Consider the following 21,822-nt stretch of genomic DNA (forward strand, 5'->3'; position numbering starts at 1 on the left):
GCACTTTTTATTTTAGGAAAGAATAAGAATAACAGCAACACAATGTGCTGCTCGCTCTCCACACGCCTCCGAGTGACCACCCACCACATCCGCATACACTGGCTCTGCAACGCTGTGGACCTGCAAAGACAGAGACGTCCTTGGCTTTAAATACAGGCGCAATTCAGATACTTTTTAACTCGGCGTCAATCTATTTTTTTTGTCTTGATATAGGATGAGATGACTTGTACTTAACTTTTATAGAACAAGAAATACTATGAAAACTACAGTATGGCACCAACTACTGTCACTACTGCCACTGACTATGCAGAAGTCAAGTTATTGTGGTTGCAAAGGATTACACAGGATTACTGCTGTCCTAATGCAGGTAATTATAAACGCTGACGTCAAAGGTTGAAAGTACTTTTACTCAAGTAATTTGCGTGCCAAAGTACTTTTACTCAAGTAATTTGCGTGCCATAATAAGCAATTGCAAAGTGTTGGCTGCAGTGGTAAAGACAGCATTACATTAGTCTTTTTTTAAATAATTCTTTTGAAGCAACAGTAGCTTGAGTTAGCTCTTTCTTCACCACTGACGGATGTGTTGCCTTTCTGCAAAATACCAGTTTCTAATTTAGTAAGTGAGGTGGCAATGACAAAGGTTGTATATTTATGAGACCGTTTGATATGGTGTCATCTGCCCATACACACTTCCCTACTTTGTCAACGCATTTCTCATTTGAATCCCAGAATAAAACAAATACAGTAAGGGAGTAAGGGATTTATAGAAACACGCCCTAAATACCTACTGCCTTTGACATTCTCTGCAAATAGCAAAGAAGATAAACCCATAAGACAAGAAAACAAATGAAGAAGGTCATCTATTCTTTGGGTGATATTGAGACCAATCCTTTGGAGACCAGAAATACCCAGAACAAATTTACCGCTCACTTCATAATTATATAGGATTTATTAGCAACAGGCATTAGTGACTGGCATTTAGCATGTTAACTTGCTTTCCGTCAGAGTTTATAATACATTTAGTAGCCACATTCACCGGTCAACTGGAATTAATTCTGAGTCTATTACATAATGCTTGCGTCCGCATTTAATTTAATGTGCAACCTTTAAGACTAACAATAGAAGCTGGTAAGGCAAAAGCAAACATTAAAACGTGGTTTAGTTTGTCTTTCACTTGACATCAGACACATTCTCATCTCGTTTTCGCTTTAGTACATTTCCATTTTTTGTGCTGGCCTGGCCAATAAAAGCAGCCTGGCCCTTTAAAAGCAGTCTGGCGTTAAGGGTAGAAAAAAAATGTGAATGAAGTCCAGCCATTCATAAAAATAGGACAGTGCCTCATTATGATTGGCTACCCGGCTTTTAATGTATAATTAATGAGCACCTGAAAGCCGATTGGCTACAGCTTAAACAGACAGACCGCTCCGGCCAATCAGCGCCTGTCTCTGCGCGCAGCTCGCGCCCTGGGGAAAACTGGCTGGGACCATTAACCAAAAGCTCAGTCAACTTTTCTGAGTCGACGGAGGCGCTGCAGTTTATCTGAGCGCACAGGATTCACCGACCTTCCGCACGCTGGTCTTTCTTTTTCTGGGATTTAACTTTTGCATTTTTCAAGCGAAGGGACCTGAACAAACACACACAAGGTGGGTGCAGCATTTTTGCCTTTTTAATCTACAACAAGCTCTGATTAGCTTTGCGCATCGGGATAATTTAGTGCTTATACAGTTCAAACGAGCGCAGCCATCTTTATGTTAAGATAGGCGATTTATTTTGGGGCAAGCATTTCCTAACGTTTTAAATGTTTGGAGGAAAGGAGCTACGCGATGACAGTGATTTGGCTTTGGTCAGCTGTGGCTGCGAGTTGTCGCGGACCCGCCGCAGTCAGGAGGACACAGATTTTATGAATGGACGAGACATTTCTTTCCTCCCCGTGTTTCCACACGGATCGAGTTTCACTTCATTGAGAATAACAAGAGAGACGGGAGGCGGTGGGGGAAGGGCGGGCGGAGGGTGGAGAGAGGGGCCGTGGGGGGTGTCTCTCTCTCACGCGGAGGGCTGGGTGCTGTTTGAAATGGTAAACAAGCCTTAGAATATAACAATTCCGACCTGCCTATCTGCGATCAAACGCAGTGGATGCGACGCGCTGCAAACCCCTTTGACTTTCAGAGGGAAAACTTTGGGCTATTGGCCATGATAGTCCGTAGTTTGTAGTAGCCAAACTATTCTGCTTTGCTCTACTTTGGTGACGCAGTTTTTTTCCTTTTACTTAAAAGTGGAAAAAGCCCTGACTCTACTCTCGTGGTCGTGGTACATTGAGCTCTAATGGCATAAACTCGGCGCCTGTAATCATTGCCCAGCAGCTCTCCTTTATTCGTCATCCATTAACAGGAGATAGATGAGTGAGTCATATCACTACAGACGCTCAAGGAGAAGGAGCAGCGCGCGCACTTATTATTGTCGTAAAGGCAACTTTTTTCTTTCGTTCTTGTGTCTTTTATGCAACGCACACATCGTTTGCACTTCTTTTTATTCACAAACTGAGCTAAAACCAGCCTAAGTTCACATTTCTTCGTGCGCAAAAGAGTCTTTTCAGCGCGCTTCGTCCATCAGCTAGTTCTGTTGAAAGTAGTGCACGCAGATGGTCGCTGTGGCTTATATAAGAGCGTTACGTGTGCCCGAACTACACTTGTGCAGTGGAATAGTGCTTTTCCCCCTCCGGGATTTCTCTTGGCGTGCCCATTGTATGTTTTTTTATTTTTTATTATTATTGTTGTTGTTGTTGTTGTTGTTGTTGTTATTATTATTATTATTATTATTATTATTATTATTTTTACTACTACAAGACAAGAACAGCTTTGATCTCAAATTGTTCCCGTTTACATGTATGAATGATGCTATGACCTTTTCTTCTTTGCAGTGACCCAGCCGTTGTCCCAGGTGGCTCTGTCGCTTTAAAGCGAACCCCCTCCCCTTAAAAACAGAGGCCCAAGTCATTTCAGATATCATGGACGGATTCTATGACCAGCAAGTCCCCTTCATGATCCCACCTAATGTAAGTGGACACACAGCCTTGCGGCACGTCTTCACACATAGACTTGACTAAGCCACACATGTGCTCTTGTTTATTATGGAGAAGGCATGCATCCACAGTGTCAATTATGCATTGAGCGAGTGATTTCTTAATTGGAGCATTGGTCTTGACATGTCTTCATCTTTCTCTGGACAGCACAAGTCTTGTGTGGAGGAGCCATCTCACAATAGACCACTGAATGACAGAAAGAGGAAATTTGTGGAGACAGAACTTGCACAGGACACAGAAGGTATGAAATTAGAATTATTTACATTTCTTTTATGCATTAATTTACGTATTTTGGCGCTTAATTACACTTTTATTTATTTTCAGAACTTTTCCAAGACCTCAGTCAACTGCAGGAGATCTGGATAGCTGAAGGTACTTGTTTTATTTTTTATTCATCTTGATTGTTATATAAATGTAGGCAGTGACATTTTAGTGATTTATGCTTATTGATTACCTGGATAATAAAACAAACAACATCCTTCAGTTTAATCAAAAACAGAAAGAATAATTCCTCCCTCAATAAAGTAAACACATGGAAATTAATGTCATTTGTATAATCATTTTTCTTCTGTTTTTACAGCTCAGGTGCCTGACGATGAACAGTTTGTCCCAGATTTCCAGTCTGATAACTGTAAGTACCTTGTTGCTTTTAGTAACTGCTGTTCTCCTCCGTTGCTTAGTCAATAACATCCTCACCGCATACAGACTTTGTATTATGTTACTGTCGTTTAAATGCAGCTCGGAGCAGGTCATGCTTCTCTCTCCTCCATTTTGAGTGTAATCAGCCGATTGGCATGGGGCATCACATGAGCCCTACTCCTAATCTGATTTCACACTTTCCCGCACTCAGCCACTGTAGCCAGTCTCACTGTAGCTGCTTGATTCCAAGGCATAGTGCTGCTTTGTCTGCCCTGTTCCTTCAGTTTATACTCATTACAAGCTGAAAGATAAGAAAATTCACATAATGGTGTGGTCTCCTGCTGTGAAATACATTTGGATTATGCTCCGGAGGGCTGTTTTATGGCCACTGCCCTCTCTACTGCAAAGTTTATTTTTGCTTCAGAACGTAGGAGGAGACAGGGTGTGGTGGTCCTTGTGTTATGCCTCTTTTCGATTTGAAGACAAAAGTTTGATCCAATATTGTCATGACGGCTTGGTCATTTTACTGCAGATTGTCATGTATTACTCATTGATTTGACTAGATTCACAGCGTAATTGGTATTGACACCACAGATTGATGTCTTTGGTGAGTTCAGTTCAAATCACGCATAGGAAATATGTTGAGATTTGACCCGATTTGCTCCCCTCGGTGTGAAAAGTCAAATTGGACCCATTAGTCTGACTCACGTGCCCATTGTGCAGCCTCTTTGGCCCGTCAGCGCCGCAGGTGATTTATTCGGCCGCTGCTCTCCGGTGCCAGGGGATCCAGTTTCGGCCTGGCTATTATGTGGCGCCCCGGAAACTGCAGCCGATAGATAGAGCACTGTGGAGAGTGTCTAATGGTTACAGCATGGGAGAAAGAAAATCATTCAGCACCATTAGATTACAGCTGCACTGATTCATGGATATTGGTATTGGCTTGCCCTAATGGGAGGCAGACGAGCAATTTGAAAGCTTTAGTGTGTACTGTGCAGTTCAGATCATGCTACCTAGCAGTGCTGGATAGATGATGTTTTCAAAGGCCAGAGTCGACTGTCATTTAATGCTCAAGACAAATAGCTGCTAAGTGGCTCTGCCAGACGAGGGAATATAGACACTGGCCATGCCTCCATTTGTCCACCAGCTCAAGATGTGGTTAAGATAATGTGCACTTCTGTTTATGGCCACAGTTAGCTCAGATCTGGGCTTTTATCTGATACACTGTGCTGTCTGTCTGATTGTGTTATTTTTCCTCCATACAGTGATGTTTCATGGCCCTCCTCCCACTAAGATCAAACGAGAGCAGGCTCCATCCAAAGATCTGTCTCCCTGTCGCCAAGACAGGAGTCCAATGCCCTACGCAGAGAAGTGCCTTTACAGCTACAGGTATGTTACATCTAACTAAGGCCCTGGCTAAATTTAACATCTGTATCACATTTAATAATTGCTATATTTGAACTTTAACATATCTGTTCACCCACAGTGCCTGCGACAGGAAACCCTCCCCTGGGTTTAAGCCATTAACCCCTCCCTCCACACCAGTGTCTCCATGCGGGACGTCCACCACAGGAACGCACCCACTGAGGGAACAGAGTCCCTCCTCACACCAACATGGGCCCAGTCCAGACCCACGGTCTGTCCACGCACAGCAACCCACAAACCAGCAAGCACTCCCCAGCCTGCCTTTTGCTGTCCCATGCACACCTATCAACCAAGAAGCAAGCAACTTCTCCCCCGAGCACAGGTCAGCTTCTTCTTTAACAATGACAAACATGGAACTTTGGATTTTGTAGACTTCCACATTTTTTATTATAAAATACACATATCTTTGTTTCAATTTAGGTTTCAAAGGCAGATGTCCGAGCCATGTCTACCCTTTCCCCAGTCAGAGAGTCAAGGACGCCCACAGTTTCTCCCCCAGCCCCCCAGCAGCAGTGCATTACCCCGGGATGGCCGGCCTCCATACCACCGGCAGATGTCTGAGCCTTTGGTGGCAGTACCTCCACAAGGCTTCAAGCAGGAGTTTCTTGATCCCCGGTACACAGAGGAGGGGGTCCCCACAATGCGCCCTCCAGAATCTGCTGCCGGCCCACATCAAACTCCCTTTCATCCAATGAGCATAAAGCAGGAGCCCCGGGACTTTTGCTTTGATTCTGGTGAGTGCCATAACTAATAGAGAACTCTGTGATAAATTTGATCTTTGAGATGGTCCTGTTTACTCTAGCTCTAGTGACACATGAGTGTGACTTTTACACCCACTACAGATCAGGCACACATGCGTAATCGCCCTCATTCCTCCAAAGCCTCTACAGAAAAAGGAAAGTGGGTCTTGTAGCTCAGCCTAAGCTTCATGGGCACACAGTAAATGGGTTACCCAGCCAGGTGCAGATAGGCTCACTGAGTCTACCTGGAATAGAACTAGGCCAGTGCCCTCAGAGGACATGCTGACCTAAAGCAGAGATTGTGCAGTGTAAAGAGTTCAGCATTTTACAAAAGCCACACATTGAATTTTACCAGTGCTATTTGCTTGTGCAGCATAATGAAAAAGTGAGCCTGTTTTTGCATTGTTTGATCCAAACACCCACTCACCCATCTGCTGTTCGCTCCACTACATTAACATCCTCTCTTCCTTGAAATTCTAGTTTTTTAATCTTTTCCATGTTCCTGGGTTTCATTTGCAAGCTTTTTGCTCAGTGGTTGTGGACTTATAATGATGTAATAACAAATCCTCTTAGCTTCTTATGGACTCTAAAGATCTACGTCACGCATGTCTAGCATCACTTAGACTGGTGGATGTACATGTTGAAGTCCGAGAGCATTGTATTATAAATGTGGATGCCTTATTAAAATGCTGATAGTGTATTTTTGGTCACAATGACACCCTGCAGACTTTTCTAACGTGAGGACAATAAAGACTTGGAGACAGTACTTGATTGTTTCTGAACAAGTGTCTACGTAATAGACAATTGTGACCCCGAGGAGTAGGACCGGCATAACTCAATTGTCATTGAGACTTGATACAGAAACCATTATCTTAATCCTATTTAAGGGCTCCATGAACATTCAACGGTACAGTCATAGAACTGCAGATGCTTATTCTTTGTTGAAAAGAAATGACTACATTTATCAATTACCTCTTTGTTTTGTGCATAATCAATAATTGTCTATACTATGTCCTTTTATTCTTGATGATCCTGCTCAGAATAACTGTTGAGAACTAGCTCTGCAGCTAATATTGACCAATTTACAGAAATACTGTTACAGATACTGTACAGAAATACAGACATAATAAACAAATAAATAAATATATACGTATGTTTTTTATTTTTTACAGAAGTGCCTCAGTGTCAATCATCGTTTGGAAGAGCAGGGAGCTTCTATCAAAATAACCAAGAAAGTAAGTTGTAACACTGCATTTCATATATACAGTGTAAGTGGAAACAACACTTATTTGTAATTATTTTTGGAAGTTATCAAAATGCTTTACCCTGCGTACATTGTGAAACATGGAGAGAGAAATGTTCTTTCTTGTCTCCATGTCGAATCAGATCTATTTTCCCACATGCCCTGACTCACATCGGATTAACAATGTCTCACTTTGTTCATGTTTTTTCAGACTTTTCATTTGACAGAGATTCTCAGCTCTATTTTGACGACACATGCGTGGTCCCTGAGAGATTAGAGGGGAAAATCAAGCAGGAGCCGTCGGTGTACCGAGACGGACCACCGTACCAGCGCCGGGGCTCGCTTCAACTTTGGCAATTCCTGGTCACCTTACTAGATGATCCAGCCAATGGACATTTCATTGCCTGGACGGGGCGTGGCATGGAGTTCAAGCTGATAGAGCCTGAGGAGGTTGGTTCAAACTGCCTTTTTCTGCACAAGATGATTAACCATTTAGTATTAACTATTTAACTATCCACTGTTGAACTTAAAGGTCATGTATGTAGGATGCGCTTAGTTATTTAAAAGCTGCACCTACAACTGAAGTATCAATTCCTTGAAGACAAAATGTACTAATGTTTTTTTTCTTCTCTGTATTTCAGGTGGCACGTCGCTGGGGCATCCAAAAGAACAGACCTGCCATGAATTACGACAAACTGAGCCGGTCGCTGCGTTACTACTACGAGAAGGGCATCATGCAGAAGGTAAAGGCACGTTGAGCTTTTTGCTTTTTCCACCACAATATCGCAATACCAAAATTAAATCCACATTCTTTACTACTGCCATGTCTGTCAATCACAAATAATGTAAATATTGTACCCCCTCTCTTTCCAGGTGGCTGGCGAGAGGTACGTGTACAAATTCGTGTGCGACCCAGAAGCGCTCTTCTCCATGGCTTTCCCGGACAACCAGCGGCCCAACCTTAAGCCCGACCCGGACAGTCTCCCCGGCCTGGACGAAGACACCGTCCCACTCACGCACTACGAAGACGCCGCCCCGTACCTACTGGATGGAGGGGAGCAGTGCGTGGTGGGCCTACCTTTCCAAGATGGCTACGGCTACTGAACTAACACTATACACGAAGACTCTACTGAATAAAGTGTGGAACTCCTGGAGCAACATGAGAGAGTCAGTAGGCCTACATGCGGCTCACTCTCCTCCTCCTCCTCCCTGGACACTTTTATCGCAACAGCGTCCCGACTTAACAATCAACGAGGGGAGCAGTGCGTCAAATTCGCCTGGTTAAAAGAGGAGAGACTGCCATGGATCAACACAGTCTGGCTTTTCCACGTTAGGTTGTGGAGCTGCTTGTTGCCGTGGAGACCAAAAACAAAAAGTCAGGTCCAAGGCCAACTTTGAAAACTGTCAGATTTTGTCCTCGGTGCAAATACTGCAAAAGTTGTTACATTTTACCCTTTGTGACAATCTGCTTTAATGAAACAATCAAGAAATTTAAAAATATATATATATATATTTGGGGATGAATGTGGCAGCTCGACCCTCATCTAGTTGCCTTTTGGTCCCTCAAATTCACACCGTTTCTGGAAATCCGTAAAAGGGCTTTAACTAAAACAGGATTGTCAGAATAAAGCTAACGCCTACAGTCCCCGTGAACCACTGTTGATTTTCTGTAGATATTTGCTTTGATCAGTTGCCACGTGTGCGTTTTGTGGTTTTATGACCCAGAGCCAAAGCATTCTGGGATGTCGCTGTGTTTCAAGCTACAGTTGGCCCGGGCCGTATTCCTATGTGACTGTTCTGCTTTGTGACATGGACATGATTGTAACGGCTTTCATTACAAAAGCAGCATACAATCTTCGATACACTCCTTGCATCTCTATCCTATGCGCAAAAGTTTAAATATGGCACTCTATTCCCAGCTAAAAAGGGACACAAACTCCCACCCCCCTCAAACCTGAAGCTGTCAATGTATACAACAGTTGCTCCCTTTTTTTTGTATTTTGTGTGGGTGCTCTCTCTGTACATGTTCCTTAAGCGCACCAATGTACCGCAGGCCAGGAACGTCACTAAACCTTGCATGCAAAATAAAGAAATTGTTGATACAAACTTAATGGACCATTTCTGCCACCCTTAAGTTGTCAACAAGAAGCTTCTATTTGCATGGCATCACCAACATATCGCTTTACCGTTTTGGGGCAAAGAAGATATTGTGACATTCTCTGCAATTTTTTCTGTGTTATCTTGTTTCTTGATCGGGGAAGGACAAACCTATAAAGTATATATTTTTGCTATAAGGCTGCATTTGTTTTCATGTATAAGCTGTATAGTTCTGCTTCTAATAAATATGTACCTTTTAAAATAAAGTATCTTGATCCTTATGCGATACGGTGGACTGGTTTTATGCTTGTTTATCAAGTCTGGCAGCTATTGTGTTGGGCCATTGGTTTCCTAAGATGCTAGCTACATATGGAGACTTAAAACACGCAATTAATATAACTAGCCTATGTTTTATCATTTTGTAGAATAACCTTTGCTTCGTAAAAGAAATAATTATAACTCCAAAGGCTGTTTTCCCAAATAGCATTTTTCTTATCTAGTGTTTTTCAGGCTGGTTTTTACAGAAAGATTTTCTTACATTACTTATTCTGAATTATTGGGCTTTTATCCACAATAAAGGTGAAAGGTGAAATTAAGATTTCTTCTTTTTCCAGTAATGACAATCAAGTTTATATTTATATTTTTCCTTTTTGGTCAATTGTGCCACCAGAATAAACCCACAAATGTAAACTTGGCTCTGCCCATACATTTGTTGTGTCTTGAAATCCGTCATTGTTATGTATAAAATACCTTAGTGTTTATAAGGACAGCAACAGCATAGTTTCTCAATCATCCAATTGGTTAATTCAATCTTCTAATATTAAAACAAGTGGTTTCTCTTTTTAATGTCAGTTCAGTTATTTTGTTTTCATATTAAAAGATGAATAAAAATGTAATACATTTTATATCAGTACAGTAAAATTCAAAATGATAGGCTAACTCTAATTTCTTCCCTAAACATGTTGTTTTGTAACACTAAAATAATTCTAGTGGACTATACTTTGGGGGCTTTGTCTTAGCAATCAAACCATAGGCAATAGATACAAAGACAAAAAAAAGCAGAAAAGGGAATAATTTTGAACAAACCACCTTATAGCTGCAACAACAGAGCTTGATCATTTGGTCCACCCCTCCTCCCTCTCCTTCTGCAGTCAGGCTGTGCTGTGTTCTGGTCTGGTCTGGCAGGAGTGCTGCTTGACCTGGCTCATTTCAAGAGTCACATGCTTCTCTCTGGATCCCTGCTCTGCATTTCTGGGTGAATAATTACTCTCACTCGCGCCAGGAATGAAAATATGAAAAAAGAGAACATATGTAAAAAATTTATAAATGTAAAAAGGAAAACATCAACCATCTACAATTCGTGCCTGATTTGACCTTGATCTTGGCCTGGTGGTACCTCCTTTATTCTTTGAGGCGGTATTGGGTTTGAAAAGTAGCAGAAACCCTGTGTGTCTCTATCCATGCAGCACTTGTCTTGTGATGGACTATTGTCTATTAGTTATTAGCAGATATTTTAGGCATGGAGGGGCTTGAAGCCATGATTTCAAATTGTTATAGGCCTACAGTACAGCACAGCACATGTCCCTTAGCACCACTATCCTGCCTGGCCAGTTTCCCCTTCTACAATATCACAGAAGGGACGACTGCCCTGCCCTCTGGCGGACAATATATGGCTGTACACTCCGGTTCACGGTGAGGTAAAATTAAAATAATAATAATACAGACAAACACAAGAAAGAATAGGCTATATAGCCTAAATTATTATGAATAATTTAATGAAACTCTGATTGTGTGTTTCCCTGTTGCCCTACGCACATTGGACCCATGGAAGTTGGAATAATTGTTGTATTATTATTATAAGTTGTATATAATTCTATGGTTGGAACTTGTTAAACTTTAAAGGGACTAAATGCTAGCTGGTCAAATGTATACTCACTACTGCCACCTCAGGTCTCTATCATAACGGCAGTTTCTATACTGCTCGTGCATGACAGCACTTAGGACCCATTTTGAGAGACAGTGCAGAGACAGTTGTGGTAAATAGGTCCAAGCCATAGAGCTCATTAGGACATTTCTGGAACATGTAGCAAAAATACAAATTTTTTATTTTAAACTTAAGTAAGTAAGTAAGTACTTTGTGACTACTTACTTACTTACTTACTTACTTACTTATAAGACAGATAACAGATAGAAAAAACATCTTAAAGAGGGGGTAATTATGCTTTTTTTCAATCACATAGCACCAGTCTATAGCACACTACGATGATGACCAAACCTTCTGTTGGTCTGTAAATGCAGTAAATTAAAATAACTGCCTTGTATAAAATTGCTCTCTCAAAATGGCTGTAACGAATGTCTTGAAATAGGCCTCTGTCTCTTTAAGAACCTCTGACCCTTTCCGACACGCCCCCTCCACACACTGTCTGTGGCATCAGTGGGGAGGGGGTTCTGCTGAGGAGCAGTGGTTGGTTACTCGGCTGGTGACAAAAGCTCGGAGGCTTCTCCAGGAGGTGGGGGCGTTCCTAGGAGGACTCAGGCAAACTTATCCCTAAAATGGCCGCCATCAGAGTTTTTACAGACTACTCAAAAATACGTGAATGTGCCAAGGCAACACTTCAGGCATGTTTTTAATGAGGGAATAACATAATAACATGATGTAAAGCTTGAAAAAGTCGATTTTGCATAATACCCCCCCTTTAAAACACAACACATGCCGAGAGTTATTGGCATCGTCAGTGTTAATGTTCTAAAGAGAGTAAGTTTTGTGTGAAGTTGCAGACGCATGCGAACAACGTACACACCGAACTATTGGCTGCAGTACCAAGTGCGGCCACTAGTCAGCATGGAACGAAATCAGGGGAGTGAGTGGACCACGGCCGCGGAGTCGCACGGTAGGTTACAGCAAAGTAAATGCCTTAATTAATCTGCTTAAAACTTTTGGTTTTAGTTTTATGTAGAGAAATATAGAAAAATAGCCGATATGATCAACTCTGGGTGGCGTTTTTGCCTTTATTCTAACGGCAATGTGTTAGCGGCGATAGCATTTTCTTGGTAAAAATACTTAGTTTTTACATTTGAATGTATATATTTGGGTTGTCAGCAACTTAAAACAATAAAACAACGAATTAAGTGTGTTCAAAACTAATCCGATCATTGGATTGTAGACTTTTATAACATTATAAATTCCTATTTGAATAACAAATCGGTGCTTTTTCATTGGATCATGTAAACGTCAGTTACGTGAAGTTACGCCCGGTTTTAATGGCCGCAGATTCAATCAGCGAAACGGTGGAAACTTGGAGCCAAATTCTTCCGACAGGTTTGGAAAAGGTACATGTCATGTTTCCCTCCATGAACATGATGCCTACCATGCAACCGCAGGTAAAGTATATAAATGTATGAAATAAGAACTTACTTTGATTTCTCAATTTGACCACCACTTTGCACGTGGCATTTTGGGCCTGATACGCTGATTAAACGATACATTTGCAGTAATGTGAATTTGATGTTTAAGTTGTTAGCCAAGTAAATACAACATAAAAAATATGTATTTATTTATTTAATTTATTATTATTTCAGGCCGTTTGCGCTTGCTTTAATTGCACTGTGAACCAAGCTTTGATTGCAAGCAGGCAAGCTTGCATGCTACATAATTATTCCTCCTTCCATGTGGTTCCTACGCCTGCTGTGGTGCCCCCACCACCCAGGACGGGACAACCTAGAACGACCAGCGAAGGTGCACGTAAGTTACGATAGCAGTCAATCTCAAATCGAACTAATCAATGGTATTTTGTCAATATTCCTCAAAACCGTTGAGCAAGTGCATGGTCAGAGCTCTGCAGATAGAATAGGCTTCCATAGGTTTCAAAGCCACACCGCTGAGCATTTCACCCAATAAATAAAATAAATTACAAGAATTTATTCATCACAGATATTTTTTTATCGTTGGAAAGTACCAAAAAGACCTGACTTAACAAGTGGGACGTCCCTTGCTCATCTCCATGGATATGTTAAAGGCAGCCAAATACATGATTTAAATAGGTTAGGTCATCTATTCTTTGATAACCCACAGCAAAATAGCATTTTCTGAGTCTGGCTGGCCATTAGGAGCATGTTTAGTACTACTGAGAAGTGTATAATCCGAAAAGTTACTCGGTGTGCCTTTTAACTAGTATGCACTTTTCTTTTACAAACAGATGTGACCAGTACCGATAGGACTCTTATTCTGCAAAAGTCTGTCTTCTGGTTGGTGTATGAACACATATACCTTGCTCTAACTGATTCTAAACTTCTTGGCTGGTACCTGGCCCTCTCTCCTGAGGATCGAAAGAATATTCAAGGTATTTGATACGGAAGACCAAAAAGTATTGTATAAACCTAAAACATAGCCGGTTATTATGGATGTGGATGTGTATAGATGTGTTACGTTTTGTCCTCTAGATGAAGGAGGGTTTCATCGGTTCTTGAAACGACACCCTGCCTTGGAACTATCAAAGCACCACATTTATGTGAAAAGTAAGTGTAAAACAGAAAGTCACAGGATACTAATTTAATTTATCTTTTATGAACATACCTTTGGGAGGCACAGTGGCGCAGGGGTTAGTGTTTGTGCTTCACAGCTTGAAGGTCGAGTGGGGGACGACAGATGGAAATTAGCCCAGTGCTACAATCCGGTGTGGCGTGTTTACATGCATGCATGTCCCAACCAAATAAACCAATTGAATAAATAAAGATATGTACAGTAGGTTCCCCTCTGGGGCCAGGACTCCCCTGGAAATGAGATTCCTAATCTTAGTGGGGCTTTCCAGGTAAGATAAATGTAAAATGCAATAAGTGCCCCGTCCCCAAACTGTAGTATGTATTGTTTGACTGGAAAAACTGGTGTGAATTCATATGTTGGAGGACCAGTTATAAATGATTCATATAATGTGTGTTAGGGCAGGGCGATATGGCCGAGAATCTATATCACGATATAAAGAAAGAAATACCCCAATAATAATATGACGATATAATTGACAATGGACAAATTACTTGAAAATGCCAGCCTGGGGAAGATGAATTCAACTATACTCAAGCAGTTTACAGTCTTCATTTCATTTTACTTTTTAAGCACCTGTACCCGTGTTCTTCAGTCAGTGTTTATGCTGCTCTCATGGAGCATTATGGAGAATTATATTGTGTCCACGATATAAAAAATGGCAGCAATATTAAAAGAAACAATATCGTGATAACAATATGTGATACTATATGGCCCACCACTAATGTGTTTACCTTTTTTATTGTATGTTTTTTTTTCTATCCCTCCTCCCACTTATCTAGAAGCGATTCCTGAAGAATCAAGAGAGCATTTTCCTGTTTGCAGGAATACTCCCAGAGGTTTCAACCAACATTCAAGCTACAACCACCCTATTCCACAAAGAGTGGACCCCAAAGTACAAGAGGCAAGTTCACTACTGCGCATCTATTTTTATACAATTCATTTTATATTGGAAAAATAAAGAGTTAATTTTGGTCTGTGCAGTTGAGGAAAGTTGCTTCCAACAACTTCCATGTTTAACCACATGGTTTCAGAGGGGCATTAAAAGTCTTTCATTTATGAGCATTAAATTGGTTTTGGTTTTCTCATTAAATCTAAATTGACTTGCAGTTTGTCAAAAAGTAGAACATTTATGGTCTACACTAAAACACATTCTACTGCAGTTTTGGCTGAAATTGTACACAACTTTTTGCCCAATGTTGCCTGTTGTATTCGATTGCTTTGCTTTGTTGCTACCAGTATACACACTGTGCACCAACTGATAGCCTTGACCTTAATTAGTCCTAACCATATAATTCTCATTAATGATTACATAATTGAATGGTGTGTGACCAGGATTTAAACCTCTGTTCTTGTCTGTTTTACTGGTGTAGCTCAGTAAACTGACATGGCCAATGGCGAACTCTAGTGATGGGTACAATGCACTTAAAAACCCAGTCCACTTTGCCAATCTGTCTTTGGATGTGGAACTGGAAAGACACACACAAGGAGCCAATCCTCAAAGTACTTTGATTGGGTAAGTTGACTCTTTACGATGTTGCGTTTGAGAACAAAATCATTTTGTTCTTGTTATAAAGATTAAGATGATTATGAATGTTGATGAAATGTGTCGATTAAGCACTTTCTCTTTCATGGGTCTGTCCTTCATAGCTCTGGGCTGCACAGCAGTAGACACGATGCCTTGTTGCGGGAATCGAGACATGAAGCCAGTTTGAACGATGACTCTTTCTACAGCATCCTGGAGGCAGATAACAGCATTGTGTTCTGCGTCCCAAAAGAGAGTCCAGATACTTCTCAGATTGACTCGGAAAATAGTGCGTCTAATGGTGAACCATCTATCTTTGAATCCATGATCAGGACAACTGAAGACCGGTCGACCTCCCCCATGCCCCATGTCTGCACCTGTGATGCTCTGGTTGGCACTGAGCAAACAATGATGATGTCAGCAATGAGCCAAACTGAATCGCCACCTACAATAGATAAACATATGAATACAGAAGTTTACATGTTAGACCTGGACTACGTTACTCAGGTAGACTTAAAAATGTTAATAAAATGTCGATGAGAAGCCTAGTTTCTCTGACACTGTTACTTCCCTGCATCAGGAGTTCATTACAATCAAGGCTGAGAGAGATAAACTACTTGAAAAGGTGAAGATGCAAAGGTAATGGATTTTTCTTTCTTTTTATTGCCCCATGAACAATTAGATCATAGATATTTCAATACTGCCGACTGGGCTGGGTTGGTTGAGTTAAAGCAATAGGCCACCATTTTTACATACTGAGATATGTTCTTACCTTAGCTTTCACAAGTTCTTTAGGACCTGTCTGATCTTCCCCCGTGCCTTCAGTCACGTAAACACAGCGCAGACGGCGTTAGCATTTAGCCTCTCCCCCTCTCCTCTATCGCTCCAAAACAGGTCAAGATAGAAGCTACCAAGCTCTTCCACGTTTTCCCTTTTTAAATATGGTTACGTGAAGTGTTACACTACAAAGTATAATTACACAAAATTAAACAATGTGGATTTTCTAAGCGGATAAAAGGCGTAATAATACCAGGAGTAGTTCGAAATCCGTGCAGTAATCTTCACTTTACTGCGCAGTAATCTTCACTTTACTTTGCGGATGCCAAACTACTACGCCTTACATTATAGTTCCCCCATTTATCCGCTTAGAAAATCCACATTGTTTAACTTTGTGTAATTATACTTTGTAGTGGAACACTTCACGTAACCATATTTAAATAAGGAAAACGTGGAAGAGCTTGATAGCTTCTATCTTGACCAGTTTTGGAGCTATATTGGAGAGGGGGAGAGGTTAAATGCTAACGCCGTCTGCGCTGTGTTTACGTGACTGAAGGCACGGGTGAAGATCAGACAGGTCCTAAAGAACTCGTCAAAGCTAAGGTAAGAACATATCTCAGTATGTAAAAACGGTGGCCTATTCCTTTAAGGCAGTGGTTCTCAACCTGGGGTCGGGACCCCCAAGGGGGTCGCGAGACAAATTGAGGGTGTCACCAGATCATGTAGATAAAATATACATATTTTTATTAGCATATAATCTTAATATCTTATTGTAGCATGTGTGTGCTATTTTACCAGAGTGCCATTATTTGTACGTAATTTGATGAATTTCACTTTAGCCATTTGTTTCTTTTCTTTGTTTTTTATGTAGGCTAATGTGCTTATTTCTCACGGTGTGACCAGGGCGGGGGGTCACGAACCCCTTTAACTGTTATAATGGGGGTCGCGGCTCCAAAAGGTTGAGAACCACTGCTTTAAGGAATACTCTAGACCAGGGGGAGGCAAGCTTGCTCGGTGGAGGGCCGGGTTTTTTCATTGTCAAAAGACCAAGGGCCAGACGTAAAGCTTGAAGTAAAGCATCACTTTCTACATATGCCAGTGTTGTGTATCATATACACTGGAAAAATGCCCATTGTAAATTAGATAAATTACTTTAAAAAAAAAGTTTTTTTGTTAAATTTGAGTCTGTTTGAACTAATCTAAGATCAGATAAAAACGCTAATGCCAATGGAACAAAGAGAAATCCCACTGGAAATCAAACTACGGTGATTAACTTTTACAGTTAAAAAAAAAAAAAAAAATCACTTGAAATTATACAAAATAATCTGAATTAAGAAAAAACTTGTGCTTGTTCCATTGGCAAGAATAGGTTTTAACTGCTTTAAGGCCAGACCAAATCCACTCAATCTTTAGATTTAATCTAATTCAAGTAGATTTAAGTAATTTCTTGGTATTCTTTTTGGATTATAGCCTAAAAGGGTGCTCTGCTAAGACATTTTAAGGAATTGACAGTATTTTTTAACATTTCTAGAGTACTTTAACAGGCATTTGATCTCTGATTTGGGGCATAATATTTTTCAAAATCATCTCGAGAGCCAGAGTTGGATGATGGAGGGCCGACCCCCAGGCCTGACGTTGCCCACCCCTGCTCTAGACCCCATTGTAACCATTTTTGCTGTCTGGAAAAGTGAGCCTAGCAGTTATTCAGGCATGATGTGACGAGGGATTGAACAAAAATCAAAAATGGTGGAGCGTAGGCTGAGAGAAGGGCATCCTACACTCCACACAACTATGCTGCATTTCTTCCAATGTGTAGTTGGGGAAAAGCTGTTCAGATGGTGATGTGTGATGTAATTTTTTATTTATTTATTCTTTTATTTGGCTAATTTAATTATTGACCTTGTGCTGTTTCAGAACCACATCACCTTTTGCAAAGATGGTGAATGACCTCAGAAAACTGGAGACGGACTATTCCAAGATGAGGGAGAAAATCCTGTCGGGGATTTCTTTTCAGGACCTTCAGCCGCTGTCTTTTGACTTGGAGGAAGCATCTAAAGATCCAGCTGTGGCAAAGGTGCAATGCAGTTTAACCTAGTAACTGGATAAATAACTTAACTGACAAAGTAAACCTCATGATCATGTGACTTCATAAAACTGTAATGGTCTATAAATTTGAAATTGAGATGGAGGGTGTTTTGACCTTTCAATAAACGCAACTTTTAACTAACAATAATACCAATTCGATTAATTAATGGCTGTTTCTAGTATCATGTATTTATTCACTCCCTGGTCCCGCTCACTGAAATGAAATGCAATGTTATCTTTACAACGTTTTTGTCACCCAAAGCGCTTCACATAGAGTAGGGGATTTTATTCCTTCACACATGCTGTGCCAACGGACTCTCCGACCACCACCATTAATTCATCTGGTGGTGAAGTACTTAGCAACATCTGTCCTTGGTTGCCTCTGCGCCATCAGCCCCTCCAAACACCACCAACCACTAATTCCAATAGTCCCCCATCCTGAACCAGGCCCAACATGCTTAACATCTGAGCACTAAAAGTGCATCATCATATCCTAAAATACCACACAAGCTGCGATAAACATGAAATGTATTGAAACTCAATTTGCTTCAGTGAAAAAGAATAAAAAGAAGGGGAAAGAAAGAAGGGGGGAAATGCTAATTAATGTACAGACGTTAAATATCGAGCACAAAAATGTATCGTTTATCTGTTTTTTTATTGATCGATAAGTCGATATAGTATTTATCGTGACAGTCCTAGGTGTGTCAGTATGACCTAAGGCTTTCAGCTGTAAGGTTAATATTCACCTTATTCCGGAGGCTCGCATGGGCGCCGCCATTAATTGTGCCTGCCCCTTTTCTCCTATCTGTTAACATGGGACTGGAGAAGTCCACATAAAATCAGTTACTACACGAAAACAAAGCCGTTTTTAGGCCGCGTGGAGAAACTGCAGTGTTGACTTGTTGGTGCAACTGAACATTGGATATTTTACACAAATCAATCGACTAAACATCAGATTTGAGCGGAAAATATTTTCCCTCGTTCTTCGTTTAAATGAACGGGCTTCGAGCTCGACCGGAAGTGTCTGTACAACGGAAGTGCCGAGACAACGCAAAAAGTGGCAAAAGTGGGCGGGGCGGAATAAGGTGAATAGCAAGTTTGTGAACCCAATCACCAACAATGTTAAATAAAAGCAAAACTTCTTATTGATCCCTGCCCTCCATCTGAATCTAGAACATGAAACAAACCTGATAATATTTATCATTGTTTTCTAGATAATTGGTGATACTGAAAAAGTTTCCCTTAGGTAGGTCATACAAGGTTCACCGTTTTGTGTCAGTCGCCTCTGAATTAATGTAATTGTTTAAACAGCTCTCAGCAGCAAGAAACTTCTGTGAATGATGAGCTTGCTGCTATCAGTGACAACTCCTCCCAGGCAAGTTCATGTCTAACATGTTTAGTTTTTTTCTCCACAATTTACAACTAAAATATTTGATAAATGTGTTGATTCTGTTAATTTGCCAAGGAGAGTGAGACAATGCGAGATGCCAATGGAAAAGATCCCAGTAAAATAAAACGGGCTGTTACCCGCATCCCTAAGGAGAGATGCCCAACCCAAAAAACAGAAGGAAAACCTTCAGGTAACTTATGACTAAAATGTAATTACAGTTGTTTTTAGCACAGGTTTTAACTTTTTTGGCTGCCTTGAAAGATTTAAACTCAAATGAGACATGGTACGATGCAGAGGAAGCCCTGCCTTCTGAAGTAAGGGGAGATCAGTCAAAGGTGGATGAAAAAACGGATGTTGGGGGCAAGTATTTGGTGTATATGGGTGGTTTTGTTAAAGATTTGGCAGTTATAAAGTTTATTTCTTCAGATACACCAGATAAGCTGAACTGTGCAGGCCTTTGCGTTTCTGGCCTTCCCATGAATGTTACAGAGGTGAGCGCTTTTAGATCATTTTATGCTATGTACAATTTCAGGGTTTCCGCAAGGCATTATCAAGCATTAAAAGTCATTAAATTAATTATGCCAAAATTGAGACTTCAAAAGTCATTTAAAAAAGCATTACATTGGATTCAAACTGGCATCACATCGACATTTTCTAGAAAATCGAATTTTTCCTTTTCCATACAACTATTTGTACTTTATACATTTGTATAAAAAACAAAGAAAAAACCCCACAAAAACTATGGTCCAAAACAAATGCTGCAGTTCAGTTCAGTTAGTTGGTTATACAATCTAGTCCTCAAAAGTTGCCTGTTGTGTCCAATTTAGTTTGGAAACAAATATTCCCCTCATTCACCTGTTTGAATGTTTGCAAATCTTATGAAATGCAATATGCAAATACAGTATTTAGGCATTAAAATGTAATTAAAAAGCATTAGGTATGACTTGCTTCATACCTAATGACTTGCTTCCAGAAACCCTGAATTTGTATGGGAGGCTATTCTGCATAGTGATCAGCAGAGGGCAGTATAACCATGAATAACACTGAGTCTTGCACACCTTTCAGAATGATGTGTTGATGTGGTTTGAAAAGTATCATCCATCAGAGGTTCACATCTCTAAACTAAAGGAGCTGAGGTATTGGGCATTAGGATGAGATCATTATGCCATATCTCAGTCATTGTGAAACATGACTCAAGTCTTAGTCTCTGCTTTGTACAGTGTTGCCATAGTGATAGTGGGAAGTCAGCAGTCTGCAGAGGTTGCAGTGAAAGAGCTGAATGGCCTGAGAATTAAAGAAAGCACTTTACAAGTGGAACGTGTTAACACTGGCCAGTCTAAAGATCAGGGTCAATCCTCCACCTGTGACTCTGAGAGCTCAAACAACACAAGCAAGAGCCAGAATCAGGTGAGACTCTGGTTGTTGTGACTCATTGTTTTGTGATCAAGCATATCTGACATTTGCCCTTTTATTTATTGTTAGTTATCAACATTATCCAACTGTAGTCCAAAGAAGAAGGTGGTCTGTGTCTCACCTACAGCTCAAGGAACCTTTGTGCCTCAGCACTATGGGACCATGGGCAGCTTTGATGTCCTCATGTCTGAGCTGATGCAACGGCACCCGAGTGTGGGGAGGCAGAGAATCGTAGATGCTCTGCTGGAGCTAAGGGCAAAGTACAGAGGTGTCCTCAGTGGTCTGCCCCTCCGGACCATCCGGGACATGACCTCTGATCTCCTGACCAAACCATCCTGCAACATTTAAAACAAATGATTTAATACTGTGACAGTTTTGTTCACTCGTATCTTTATTTTTTTTGAAGATTAATTTCTTACGGTTATAAAGTTCAAGTGCAAAGTTTTTAGTTGCCTCTGTTGGTTTTTCAATTGTTACAAAATTGTTTCACATTATAAAGCAGTGTGTTTCAGTCCTCAGTTATTTGTCATAAAGTACTTGTTTTTTAGTTGACCAATAAAAGTCTTCTCAGCAGTTGCTATGCAAACTCTTATTGGACAGTTAGGCTGTGCAATATTTGACACCACCACTAGGTGTCAGCATTGGATACAAACCATACAAATGCACGCACTTGTATGCTTCTATGTTCAGCCCTGTCCCCGAAGTAGCGAATGGGTTAACGTAATCCCTCATAGAGAATGGGCGGAGTGTTGGAGTCAAACCGGACAGGGACAAACGGACTAGGAAAGCAAAGTTGGTGAAAGGAAATCACGGTTAGAGACAGTTCGTATATATGGCTTTTTGCGTTGTTGCTGTCTAAACCGTGGCAGGCCGTA

The 21,822-nt window shown here is 40.9% G+C and overlaps 2 protein-coding genes across 4 annotated transcripts; both read left to right on the forward strand.

Moving 5' to 3' along the window:
- The first annotated feature begins 1,482 nt into the window (after positions 1 to 1,482).
- Positions 1,483 to 9,194, forward strand: etv5a (ETS variant transcription factor 5a). Of its 3 annotated transcripts, none has more exons than XM_079562448.1 (12): positions 1,483 to 1,643; positions 2,918 to 3,052; positions 3,227 to 3,320; positions 3,404 to 3,451; positions 3,660 to 3,710; positions 4,981 to 5,104; positions 5,202 to 5,462; positions 5,561 to 5,874; positions 7,053 to 7,115; positions 7,335 to 7,573; positions 7,765 to 7,872; positions 7,997 to 9,194. In XM_079562448.1, exons 2-12 carry the CDS (start codon positions 3,005 to 3,007, stop codon positions 8,225 to 8,227), a joined length of 1,581 nt encoding a protein of 526 aa, XP_079418574.1. In that variant the 5' UTR covers positions 1,483 to 1,643; positions 2,918 to 3,004; the 3' UTR covers positions 8,228 to 9,194. The 3 variants fall into 3 exon arrangements, with proteins under 3 accessions (XP_079418574.1, XP_079418576.1, XP_079418575.1); XM_079562450.1 differs by having other exon boundaries at positions 7,765 to 7,866; XM_079562449.1 differs by lacking the exon at positions 1,483 to 1,643 and adding an exon at positions 2,191 to 2,741.
- A 2,808-nt stretch (positions 9,195 to 12,002) lies between these two features.
- On the forward strand, positions 12,003 to 21,373 carry rbm44 (RNA binding motif protein 44; the record flags this gene model as incomplete). Its single annotated transcript, XM_079562667.1, has 14 exons — positions 12,003 to 12,111; positions 13,417 to 13,560; positions 13,661 to 13,735; positions 14,583 to 14,665; positions 15,131 to 15,273; positions 15,408 to 15,789; positions 15,863 to 15,921; positions 17,974 to 18,133; positions 19,359 to 19,390; positions 19,456 to 19,523; positions 19,961 to 20,025; positions 20,600 to 20,670; positions 20,755 to 20,941; positions 21,017 to 21,373. 14 exons carry the CDS (start codon positions 12,003 to 12,005, stop codon positions 21,293 to 21,295), a joined length of 1,857 nt encoding a protein of 618 aa, XP_079418793.1. The 3' UTR covers positions 21,296 to 21,373.
- Positions 21,374 to 21,822: the final 449 nt, after the last annotated feature.

The sequence above is a fragment of the Gobius niger genome (assembly GCF_951799975.1).
Source record: "Gobius niger genome assembly, chromosome: 9".
NCBI lineage: Eukaryota > Metazoa > Chordata > Actinopteri > Gobiiformes > Gobiidae > Gobius > Gobius niger.